Source organism: Oryzias latipes, chromosome 10 (assembly GCF_053564925.1).
Source record: "Oryzias latipes strain Hd-rR chromosome 10, Olatipes_Hd-rR_3.1".
Lineage (NCBI taxonomy): Eukaryota > Metazoa > Chordata > Actinopteri > Beloniformes > Adrianichthyidae > Oryzias > Oryzias latipes.
In genome coordinates this window covers 21,327,898-21,340,510 of record NC_136246.1, presented here as the reverse complement: position 1 = coordinate 21,340,510, position 12,613 = coordinate 21,327,898, and the positions used below count along the sequence as shown (strand labels likewise).

The 12,613-nt window shown below is 41.1% G+C and overlaps 2 protein-coding genes across 2 annotated transcripts; one reads left to right on the top strand and one right to left on the bottom strand.

The window, feature by feature from the left end:
• Nucleotides 1-3,411: 3,411 nt before the first annotated feature.
• On the bottom strand, nucleotides 3,412-9,843 carry si:ch211-153b23.3 (uncharacterized). Its single transcript, XM_023959255.2, has 12 exons — nucleotides 9,713-9,843; nucleotides 7,832-7,865; nucleotides 7,018-7,192; nucleotides 5,499-6,938; nucleotides 5,305-5,403; nucleotides 5,118-5,222; nucleotides 4,924-5,033; nucleotides 4,637-4,828; nucleotides 4,379-4,541; nucleotides 4,109-4,274; nucleotides 3,928-4,022; nucleotides 3,412-3,842 (listed from the first exon to the last, which is right to left on the bottom strand). Exons 1-12 carry the CDS (start codon nucleotides 9,754-9,756, stop codon nucleotides 3,757-3,759), a joined length of 2,709 nt encoding a protein of 902 aa, XP_023815023.2. The 5' UTR covers nucleotides 9,757-9,843; the 3' UTR covers nucleotides 3,412-3,756.
• On the top strand, nucleotides 8,118-11,764 carry irg1l (immunoresponsive gene 1, like). The gene is made up of 6 exons (XM_011480291.4): nucleotides 8,118-8,282; nucleotides 8,602-8,656; nucleotides 8,776-8,963; nucleotides 9,133-9,225; nucleotides 9,668-9,873; nucleotides 10,434-11,764. The coding sequence occupies exons 1-6, from the start codon at nucleotides 8,265-8,267 to the stop codon at nucleotides 11,359-11,361; spliced, it is 1,488 nt and encodes a 495-aa protein (XP_011478593.1). The 5' UTR covers nucleotides 8,118-8,264; the 3' UTR covers nucleotides 11,362-11,764.
• Nucleotides 11,765-12,613: the final 849 nt, after the last annotated feature.

Here is a 12,613-nt window from a genome sequence, read left to right as displayed (position 1 = left end):
AAACTTAATAACAATAACTTTTTGTTTTAAAAGGCTGCTAGAAGTTGAAGCTGGGGTAACTATGGTGCACTGGGGTTCTGTCCTCCTTTCTCATCTACTTCTACCCTTCCTATCTTCTCTATTTTTGATCATCATTTATCATTTAGTTCTCCATGCCTCTGTTTGGTGCAGTGCGATTCATGTATTGTCCCTCTTTCCCTCTCCCCTCCTGGGGAGTGGGAGTGCTTTAAGACTCCAGGTGGCTCATCCGTGCTCCTGTTCCTGACCGTGTACCTCGCCTTTGCTCCCGCTCCTACACCTGACTGTAGATCCTGCCTCTGGCTCGTCTCTGGCTCGTCTCTGCTCTGTACCTGACCGAGTACCTCGCCTCTGATCCTGCTCCTACACCTCGCAGTGGTTCCTGTCTCAGGCGCGACTCGCGCCCCTGACTGTCCCCCCAACCAGAGCTGGATGAAGCTCGTCTGCTGGACTTTATATATGTAGTTGTAGATTTAGATAAGTTAATTCTTCTCTAAGAGTTCTGGTAAATCCCCTGTCCGTCCTGGGGGAGGATCCCTCCTTCATGTGGGCACCCCTGAGGTTTCTTCGTTTTTTCCGGAATCCGTTTTTTTTGGGAGTTTTTCCTTACCGTGAAGGGGGGTCTAAGGGCAGGGATGCCAGTATAGCATAGTCAGTTTGTTAGTTCATTTTAGTATTTTCCTATTGAACTCTTTGTATTCATGATCCTTTTGAGTTCATGTTTTACTTCGAAGCCCATCGAGACGACTATTGTTGTGATTTTGGGCTATACAAATGAAAAAATTGAATGTAGGCTGATGACCTTGTCATTTTTAGCCCTAAAAGTGCTGGGACACTTCTAAAAGTTTGCTCTGACTATGGTAGAGACTTTGATATGAACTAAAATAGTTCTAAAAGCAAAATTATGAATGTAAGGACCAAAGACGACAGAAATGTAAACTTTCCTGTTTTTAAGCTTTGTGGAAAGCCTCTGGAACAAACCTCAACTATCAAATATCTTGGACACTTCATTACTGATGATTGGAGGGATGATAGAGACAGTCAGAGGCGGTACTGTAACCTCTATGCTTAGGCAAATATGCTGATGACAAATTCAGAATGTGTTCTCTTCAAGTGAAGTGTTCCCTGTTCAGAGCTTACTGCACTCCTCTGTATACGGCTCCTCTTTGGTGGAACTATGGACGTGGGACATTCCGTAAATTCTTAGTGGCCTATAATGATGCTTTCAGGCTTCTGCTACAGGTGCCCAGGAGGTACAGAGCCAGTCAGCTGTTTGTGGATGCTCACATCCCCACCTATGAAGCACTACTGCGTAAGCTTACATACAGCCTCATGGAACGCCTGGACAAATCTAAGAATTTAATTATCATGTCTCTGACTGATCACAAAAAAAGCTCCTGCCGCTACACTTTCGCCTTGAGGAAACACTGGATACAGCAATTATACTCTTTTAATTTTTATTTTATTTTATTATGTATGTTGTATTTGTATCTTCTTCTATGGAGTGCACCCGAGTGAAATAAAGTGAATTATATGAGTATTTGGCTTTATTTTTTTCATTTCTTAACTCTCTTTTTGTAGTTTTTTTTTTTTTTTTACTTATCTGTAAGTCTCCTACCTGTCCTTGATTTTGTGGATGGTTAACCAACCAAAAAGTGAAAGTGAAAAAATCTGAATGACCACCCCTTCATAAGTTAAGGTTTGAGGTTAGGATTTACTTGCAAGTGACTTGACATCCGATTGACCAAGCTTTGGATGGATGATTCCAGTCTATTTACAAAATTCCGGACATCTGAGAGTTTTTCTGGCATCGTCCTTCCTTATAAGAGAGAATATTTGACTCTTCACTCCCTGAGTCAACATTTCAGCATTAGAGGTCACAATTACACAGTGATTCCATGGTCAGGGTAAACATTTTATGAGATATGAGTCTGTTGGCTGCCGCAGCAGTTACAGTTAAGTGCTGTGATTTGAGTCACAATTGTCACAACCAACAATCAGCTTTCGGCAAACCATCAAAGTTGAAGTTCTTTGATCCTTGCAGAGAATATCATCTTGAAACTTAGTACCATGACTTATTTTTTTGCTTTTTTATATACATTGGAAGAAATTTGACATTTCATCAAATTTGTGAAGTTTATTCAAAACATTCCTTTCTCTTTTAACCCTTGTGCTATCCTAGGCACTTTAACATTTGGAGTTGGGTCACCTAGACCCCACTAGACAGTGCTCTGAACCTTTTTTCTTCAATGATTTGTAATCTTCCCTGGTGTCCATGGATTACATGAAATCTTTCCACCTTTATCCACCTTTGTCATGGTAGGAATAACATGTCAAAGTAAGGGTGGGCTCATCTAAGATAGCACAAGGGTTAATATGTTCTCAAGCTCCACATCAACATCCATGAAATGATGTCATGTTGCATTCTGGGATGTAGCCACCACTTTGTAACATAATTCTCCTGAATCTAAGCATTTTAGTTTCTGTACTTAAAAAAAATAAAAAAAGTTGTTAAAATCTGCCAAACCTCTGGAAAATATTCTGGCCCAAAGCTAAAAAGATTTCTAATTTGCGTCACCAGCTTTTGATTTCAATATTGTTGGCTTCCAACGGTGTGCGAGACAAGTGCCCATCTTTTTCCAAACAAGAACGGTTCCACCCTTCCTTTGCACCCGTGCAGATTTACAGAAAGGTGTCATGTGTTGTTCTTTTGGGAAAACAAACGACAGCCTCCACAGTTCAGCCACGTTATTGTCCTCTTTGGAGTGTTCCCATATCATTTACAGTTCTAAGCTGAGTCTCTTTGACCCTTCTTCACCTCCTCCACAAAACAGCTAAGCTCATCACATGAACACTCACCCAATAGTTGGGCAGCTTTTCTTTCTTTGATAGGTTATCTATGCTTTTTGTCATGCAGGTGTGTCAAAAGGTCTTGTGTTAAAATTTAATTTAGAAGGTTTGTTAAAATGAAAGACAAATTTAAAAGAAATTCTATCCTTGATAGAAAAAAGCCTTTTAATCCATTAGTTTAGACACTTTTTAGAAAAAACTTTGAAAGACAGTTTGAGCTTTTAAAACCTTTAGTGCTTTGCTGATTGTTTCTTATTATCTTAGATTTACTGGATTTAGTTGGAAAACTTTAATTTGTTGTATCTATTTATTTATTTTTTAAGGGGTATGCTTTAATAAGCTAAGCTTCTGCCTGCTACAATCATGTGTTTCAATTATTATTATTATTATTATTATTATTATTATTATTATTATTATTACTATTGTTGCTATTGTTGTGGTGTGGTGGTGGTGGTACTTATCAACTATATTGGGCCATGTTGACTGCACTTTATTATTAACATGTGGAAATGATTTTAAGTTCACAAGCACAAAATCCAATCATTTAAATCTTTTTGTTTTATTTACACAGCACAATTTTTATATACAAAAAGGTAATCACAAATACATGGATGAGTGGAAGACAATCTTGTGTCATTTCAATCTTTTACCCAGAAAGTGCCCACACTTATAATTTAACTGCATAAATACAGGTATTTACAGACTGGAATCACTGAAGAAGATCCTCCTCACTGAACCCTTGAGTTCAGAGACACTACAGACAGAGAATCGTCATTTTTTTCTCTCTTATTATCTGCTAGTTTAAAGTATCACAGAAACTTTTTTATAAATAGCTTGAATTTTCAGTCCTTCTTGTGAATAGGAACAAATGTGAGGAGGATGAGTTCCTCACGCCATGGAGCTTTTTACTCTTTCAAAGATCTGGTTGACTTTGATGGCAGGAACGCATCCTTCTCTCACAATAGTTATGGTGCCTGCATAAAAGATAGAGACAGGCTTATTAGAAAGAGTGTTAAAAATCATATAAAGACACTGATGTTAGGCTGGTAAAATACAGACCTTCGTTGATTCTTAGGCAGTTGACCACAGTGGAGGCCACTACTTCTTTGGAGTTCCCATCGCAGAGAACTCCCTGGATCTTGTGGCCGAGTCGACTGGTGGAAAATGGCATTTTCGTCAGTAATTAACCAGTTGGTGCAACAACAACAAAAAATGGATGCAGAAAAGTCAATTGTCTTACTCAATGACCATGGAGTGGTGGGTGCTGTCTGCCTCTCCGCTAGGATTGGCTGAGGTGATGGCAAGGGGTCCGGTGATGTCACACAAGTGGCCGGTCACCGTGTGATCTGGGACACGGATCATGATGCTGTCCCTGGTACCAACTCGGTCATAAGCCGGACCCACTCCTTCAAAGCATGAGATGAAATTTTAGGTGAATATCGAAAATGAAATGTTCCCTGATCAAAATCCAGATTTAGTGTCTTGGCTTGGTTTGAAAAAAAAAAATTACCTAATTTAAACAGCCAGTCTCCTTTGCTGACAATGCAACTGATGCCACCAGGATACACGTTCCTCATGAATTCCCACAACAAAGGACTGAATGGAGGCTTGGCTGCTACCAGCTGCTCCACACTGGAAATACAAATGCATATGGGTTTCTCGGCAGGTCGGTCCTAGAAGAAACAGCAGAGACAGGATTGTGTCAAGCCTTTTTCCTGGTAACTCTAAAAGCTAATAAAAGAAAACATCTCTGAAGTTTTTTTCTTACTTTAATGTTGTAGATTTTCTCTATCGCCTGAGGGTTTTTGCAGGAAGCAGCCAAAGCGTAAACAGTGTCTGTTGGAATACCACACACCCCACCCTCCTCCAGAAAACCAGCAATCTTTAGGAGGCTGCTGGTGAGGCGCGAGTTCGCCACTGGACAGGGAGGCTCTGAAAATGTTTCCTCCTTCGTCTTTTCCTATTTCAAGAAAAATCATCTGTTTGGTAAGACTTAATCACTGGATCAAACAAAATTTAACCTGCATGCTCATGTATCTATTCATATATAGAAACCTTAATTAGTGGAGGGCCCATCGGTATCAGCCTTTGGGAGAAGATGCAGTTCATCAGTGAAGCCAAAGTCCCATAGGCACAAAGGATTGCCACCAGTGCAAGCATGGCCACTATAAAACAGTTTTGCAAAGTTATATCTAATATGCCAACTTAAATACTTTTACTGTACTTCAATAAAATGTCTTTAATCTTACTTTCAAGTTCATATGGCAGTCGATTCAGGGTGGAGAGTAGAAAACAGACCAAAACAACTTCCATTATTATTGTTAAAAGAAGCAAGACCGGGTTTTTGTGAGCAGCTGCAAGACATAAAAGATAATTTAAAAATTCCTCAAACCAACTTGAAGACAAAAAGATCAATAAAAACATATTTATTCTTACCGATCCACATGAGGAAAGCATTGATGACAAGGAAAGCAATGGCGCCTGCTGTGAAACCGTATGCTGCTTCTGGAAACAGGGGATCTGAATGCTGGATACCTTGACAAATTAAAAAAATAGGAGAACATTCTCAGTGCATTCTCTAGCTGTAAGATTTGCGTAGAACATCATCCAAATCACGAACCCAGACATACCTGAAAACCTAAACCAGGTCCAAGTTGCCCATACAGCCACATAGATGGATGAGATGACCGACCCGTACCGGCTACCCCCCGTGACCTGAAGTCTGCTGACATAACCTTGGAAGATCGCTCCAGAGATGAGGACCCAAGGGACAGTGAGATGAAGGAGAGTGGGGTTTGTACTCGACACTCTAGAATGAAGTGCTGACAGTGAAGCAACCCCGTTGGAAATGTAGAACAGGGCATCAGTAGTTTGGTCGTTGAGGGGTAGAACATTCTGCTCTCCCTGTACTGAGCATCTGCACCCTAAACCCTTTCTTAGTTGCTCAGTAGAGATTGGTTGTGGTCCTACTGGGATAAGCGACTTTTCTGCAATGGTGTTGATGAGACGAGACAATGTGCCATAGAAGGAAGCGGCAGTGAAAAGGGAGCAGGCTACACCAAAGAAGATGTAATAACCTTGAAGAGGAATCTGGGGAACCGCTGCAACTGTTAGTAGGACGAAGAACATGTTGTGGATCAGCTCCAAGGCATCCATATTCAGACTTCCCAAGCAAAGAACTAAGCCTGCCACCACAAAGAACCAGTCTCCTATCATTGCGTTCCTCCCAGAAGCCACAGCACTGTCATCCCCAATCAGACTAGATATCACAAACTCTTCCCAAGCTTTGATCAGCCAGAAAGCAGCATGAAACCCAAACTTGGTTGCATGGTAGCAATCCTGGCGTAAATGGGCGTAATAACTGGAGAACAGTTGAGCAACTGAGATGATTGATACCCAAGTAACACCCAGAGCAAAGGATTTTATGTACCCAAAACTGTAGAAAGCGAAGATGAATGGAGAAACAGAGTCACAGAAGAAACCCAGAGCCATGGGCTCTGCGTATTTTGTGTTCTTCTTCTTCTCTTGGCCAATACTCTGTGCACTTGCTGAGTTGGCAGTTCCTAGCAAGAGAACATTGAAGAGAGGGGTCCCGAAACCTTTGAGGACATGACGCTGAGTTAGACCTTTAACAAGCAGAGCAGCTGAGCCATAGATGGCAAAGATCAGAATAATCAACTCCAAAACACCGGAGACTACAAGAGCCCAGGAGCCTGTTACCAGGGCTGCTGCTTCAAAGACTAGAGTACCCGTGATGGCCCCAAACACAAAAGGCATGATGTAGTTTACAGTAGCAGAACAAAATGCCAGAAGAAAAGAAAGAAGGATGTAGGGAATCAGTCCGGCAATTGCAGATTTTTCTAAGACAAACTCTGTGCTTGCATTCATGGTCATGTGATCAAAATTATGGTTTGGAAATAAGGCACCATAGTAGATTCTGGTGGCACCATAACTGCACCATAACGCAGCATAGCCAATAAAAGCAGTGCCACTCAAGTGGTCATATTTACGAAAGGAAAGCATTCCAGCCACCAACTGACAAATCCCCCCAATCAGGATGAGGTGAACTCCTGTAGAACACACACAAAGAAATATATTCAACTTCCATGCTTCACCCAAATCTTCAAAAATATATTCTACAATTTTTACCAGCAAGTATGTTTTCCACTCCCACTGGTGCATAATTGGTGTGAGCTGTGTGGAAATTCTGCAGGAGAACCAGAAAGGCGCTGATCCCATTGGAAAGCATTCCTAACACTCCTGGTTCTCCATAGAAACTGGCAGGAAAACCATCGGATGCTGCCATGATGTCTTTGCTGTCTACCTGTATTTATTGAGGAATAAATCCTTAAAATTATTTTTAAAAACAGAAAAAAACGCCAATGGAATTGAACATTCACAAAATCAAAAATATTGTTATCTTTACAAATATTAATTATTTATTGGAAATAATTTCAATTTGCAACAACATAAAAAAGAAAAAATGTCTAGTTCTTAAAGTTTCACTTTAAAGACAGGATTTACATTTTTGTTGTTATAAAGAGAGGACATTCCTTTGCTTTCTCGGAACACATTCCTAGTACAAAAAAAAAGTATTTTGTCCTTCCTCTCATCTGAGACTTTCTGGCCCTACCCTGTCATGAGTGGGCTGGGCCAGTTTTGCTGCCTGACACACGTGAGACTGCCTTTCATTTCACTACTGTCACAGTGTTTCACTAAATCCTCCCAGAAAAAAAATGTCATTCATAACTAAAAGATGGATATTTGCACATATTTTAATATGTTCTAATAATTTCACATGGTTATCATTTCAGTTTAAACGTTTTTCATCAAATAGGGTGATGCTGAATCTTTCCATCAAAAAAAAAACAGTGAGTATCCTTCATCATTAACACAAAGTTAAATTTTCAACAGAAAAAAAAAAAAGTTCCAATCTTTCCGTAGTAAATGAAGGAAGTCTTACCTGAGGAAGCTGCTCAGAAACCAGTTGAGATGTGCTGCAGCAGGGGGAAAAAGTTTGTCATAAATAAGGGATCTTTGTATGTAGGAGGAGTTGAAAATTCCCACTCTGCCACTCAATCGGTAAACTGGTAAATGACATCACTGCTGCACCCAAGGTCTCTGCCTCTCTTCCTCCTCCTCCTGAGATGGCGATGATGCTGACCGTCACAATGGTTATGATGTTGGAAATTCCTCAACATGATAGGGTAGATTGTTTGTCACAGACCTGCCCTTCCCTGTTCCTCCAAGTTGAGCTTTTAAGAACATTGTGAGCCCCGGACTATATAAGACAGGTGGTTTTCAATCCAGGAAAGCATCAGCATCCTTTACCTCAAGGCTTCTGCACCGACAACAAATAGGCAAGACAAACTCAGGAGATTTGTCAAACTGAAACCATGCTCTCCACTCTACATGTAAGAAGTACTTTTATTATTGTTTTCCTTCATTTTTCTTTTAATCTTTTTTCTAGAAATTAATAGTTGAATTAGTTTTAAAAAGTAGGCTGAATAAAACTGCATTAAGAGAACTGAGTTTTTGAAATCTACAGTTTTAGCTATTTTTAAAGATTAGACAATTAATTAATTAAGACCAGTGTCAGCATAAACACTTATGGAAAAAAAGCTCAGAGATATTCGTGACTCTGACTAGGAAAAAGTCAAAATAGGCTCAGAGTAGTTTGCTAAAAACATATCAACATTGGTTTCACAAACCCCAATTGTCTTTTTCCTACAGAAAAGCATCAAAGCAGGGCAGGCTGTCAGAGGACTGCACAAGTCAGCAGTGGGAGGTAAACTCATTTGCTCTGGTTACCATCAATCTAAAAATCTGGAAACGTGCTTATCTCTCCTTGAGTCACAGAGAAAACATTAACCCGACTGAACAGTTCTCCTTGTTGTGCTTCTGCAGTCCTGAAGCGCCCGGCGGCCGAGGACACAGTCACGTCCAGTTTTGGAAAGTTCATCAGTGAAATCAAGCCCCAGCATCTGTCCCCTATCGTGCTCCACCGCAGTAAAAGGATGGTGCTGGACAGCATCGGAGTGGGTTTGATCGGAAGCACAACAGAGGTGTTTGAACTGGCTCTGCAGCACTGCCAGGTGACTCAAAGTGAAACTTAAAAGCAATGAAAGTTACAATTTTATGATTTGAGTGAGCAGGTCTGAGAAAAGCAATGATCTGACCTAAGTAGAAACTATATAAACTTTCATTAACATGTTTATTTTTGTCTAAAGTATTGGCGCCTGACGTGTTTTTCTCCTCCATCAGCACATGTACGCTCCTGATAACATCAGCTTTGTGTATGGACGCAGGGGCACCAAGTTATCCCCAACATTGGCTTCATTTGTTAATGGAGTTGCGGTAAGTTTGGAGAAAACCCAAAAATGCATCACCAACTACAAAAATACTTCTGTTTATACCCAGAGAGATGCACATTGAACAGGAGGGATTAAAAAGTATGGCGAATTACTGAGAAATTTCCATCACTGCTCGTCATTTATTCCCCCTATTTCCAGAGAAGCTTCTCCAAAATAAGTTATTTTCTGCAGCCAGCTTGATCTAGCAATTAAAGTGGCTTTCCTGTTGAAGTGCATCATGCACAGAGTCAGAGTTCACCAGGTTGGAAAAAACAGAAGGGTGTGGTAAGAGAAATTGCATCTTTTAGAATAAACACAGACGCCTTTACAACGTACTTCTGTGGTGGCATCTGTATGTTTGCTTGGAAAACGTGGTCACCTAAATCTTTTTGCTCCTTTCACTGTCTCTGGACGGTCTGATTAAAAGAACAGCTGTTTGCTTTCAGACGCACTCCATGGACTTTGATGACACCTGGCACCCGGCAACTCACCCCTCCGGAGCTGTCCTCCCTGCTGTGCTGGCCCTCAGTGACATGATCCCAGCTCACAGGAAACCTAGTGGACTGGACTTCCTCCTTGCCTTCAATGTGGGGGTCGAGATCCAAGGTCGTCTGATGAGGTTCTCCAATGAAGCTCACAACATTCCTAAGAGGTTTGTAGTCTGGAAAAAGAGGCAAAATTCGGGAAATCAGATTTGTATCCAAACATTTGCTATATCGTCTCTAAAAATAAAATGTATTTTGGGGATGTAAAAAACAGTCTTTGGCATATCCTGAATGCTCCCATGAGCTTTCCCATATTGAGTTCTGCTGATCTTAGCACTTAAGCTGACAAGGAAGACACTGAAGTGCAACAAGAAGACTTCTGGTGGTGCCAGAGAGCTGTGAATGTAGCACTTAGGAACAACAGTGACTCTGTGCTCATACGGAGGGAGAATATTTTTACAAAAACAACATTTGTGACATGGTTTTCAAACTCAAATGACCCTGGAACATTACCTGTTTGTTTGTCAAACGACATGATTCATCATCTTTTTTTTTGACACCTAAAAAATAACTGGCTGGCGCAGACTAGTCTTGTAAAATAGAGGCGAGAAGTTTTTTTGTTTTTTTGTTTTTTTTTAAGAGGCGTAACTAGGAGGAATTAGAGCCTGAATTTAAAATGATTGACTTTCAAACCTGCTGACTCAATGGTGTGTGTGTTCTTTTTCAGGTTTCACCCTCCCAGTGTTGTGGGTACCATGGGGAGTGCTGCAGCCTGTGCCCATCTTTTGTCGCTGGATCCCTCTCAGTGCAGTCACGCCCTAGCTATAGCTGCTTCCCTTGCTGGCGCCCCGATGGCTAATGCCGCCACTCAGTCTAAACCCCTTCACATTGGCAACGCTTCTCGCTTAGGGCTTGAAGCTGCTTTGCTGGCCTCCAGAGGCCTTGAGGCCAGTCCTTTAGTTCTGGATGCTGTTGAGGGGGTGGCAGGCTTTAGTGCTTTTTATGAAGATTATGTCCCGCAGACTCTGGAGTCGCCCAGTGATAATGGCCATGTGTTCCTGCTGGAAGAGCAGGACATGGGCTTCAAGCGTTTCCCTGCACATTTGGGGATGCACTGGGTGGCTGACGCTGCAGCCTCAGTCCATAAGCTTCTTGTTGGAGTCAAACCTGGGAAGGTCTCCCCATCCCAGGTCCAAGACATCCTTCTTAGAATCCCCAAATCCAAATACATCAACAGACCTTTTCCTGAGTCTGAGCATGAGGCACGTCACTCTTTTCAGTTCAGTGCCTGCTGTGCCCTTCTGGACGGAGAGGTGACCGTGCAGAGTTTCAGCGAAGCCGCAATGAACCGTCCAGAGCTGCTGGCCCTGCTTAGCCGCGTTCGCCTGGAGCATCCACAAGACAACCCCGCCAACTTCAACCTCATGTACGGGGAAGTCCAGGTCACACTCACCGGGGGCGACATCCTGAGGGGCCGCTGTGACACGTTCTATGGTCACTGGCGCAATCCGCTGACCAATGAGAGCTTGAGAAAGAAGTTCCGATACAATGCCGGGGCGGTGCTGCCGTCAGACAGGGTGGAGCAGCTGATTGAGGCAGTCGAGGACCTGGACAGACAAGAAAACTGCAGGGCCCTCCTGTCACAACTGCAATAAAAACTAGCATGTGAACAAGCATTACCAAAGCCAAACTTTACTGATGTAAATACAGAGAAGGGGGTGGAAAATGTTTATTGTCAAAGCTGTGTTGCTGTTAGAAGGATGGAACCAATGCAACGCTAGAATTTTTTAATCAAATCTGTATTAATGTGCAATTACAAAGATTTATAGATATATTTCTCACTATATAAACAACTGTATTTTTTGTTGTTTGTTTTTTCTATTGAATTGCATTTAAATGTAAAAAGAAGGGGCTAGGTGCAAACTACTGTTTTGTATTGTCTATTTTGTTACTTAAATTATACTCATATATTATGTTATCCATATGAAGATGTATATTTTGACGGATTTATGGGACCATTTTAGCACTGGTGGTAAATAAAAAGATCCCAAATACAAACCTTTCTCTCTGACTGATGACTCAAAAAAAATTCTGTAGAAGAAGTGTTGCTAAAATGTATGCACCACATTCAAAACTGCTTCAATAAAACAAAAATCTGTGGTTCAGGCAACATGAAAAACTAAAAACTGAAATGATGAAAAGATAAAGAATGAATAAGTTTGTACTGATATGCAACCTTATCAAGGTTCAAAACTGGCAGTAAACTCATTTGCCTTAACTTTTTCCCTGCAAACAGTCGCCACAACATGCCATCATTGTCCATCACGTATTTGACTGACCCCAGAGCACGTCTGCCATCAATGAATCATCAAAGGAAGCAGAACACACTGAGTTTAGACTGTGTAGGTCCCACAAACATTTGTCAAAAGTACAGCGAAAGAGAACGACCACATCTACGATTCAGTTTTTTGAAAGACCTAATCAGTACGTCATTGTCACAAGATAACAGCTGTTTTACCAAGAAAACTGAATAAATGAATGCATTCTATAGATTTTTGTTTTTCTAAGATCATGGAATACATTTTTGCTTATTTGGAAATCAGTAGAAACATTTTCCCTGAGATGTGAGCCAAAAATGGCAAACATGGGATCATAACTAGTTGATTAACTTAGTGTTGATTACTTCAGTCGTGGTCCAACTCAGGTCTGAAAGGTATCAGCATGGCTTTGGTGGACAGAGTTCAGTCATCTGCATAATCTAGATTAGAGTATGCAAGAAAACAGCCAAAAAACCACAACACTCTAAAAAACGTGTAAAAATGAAAGGAGGTATTATGATATATAATAAGATTCAAATCTTAACTAATTTCTGCTTTAAAGTCCACTCCGATCATCTTGTGATCTCTT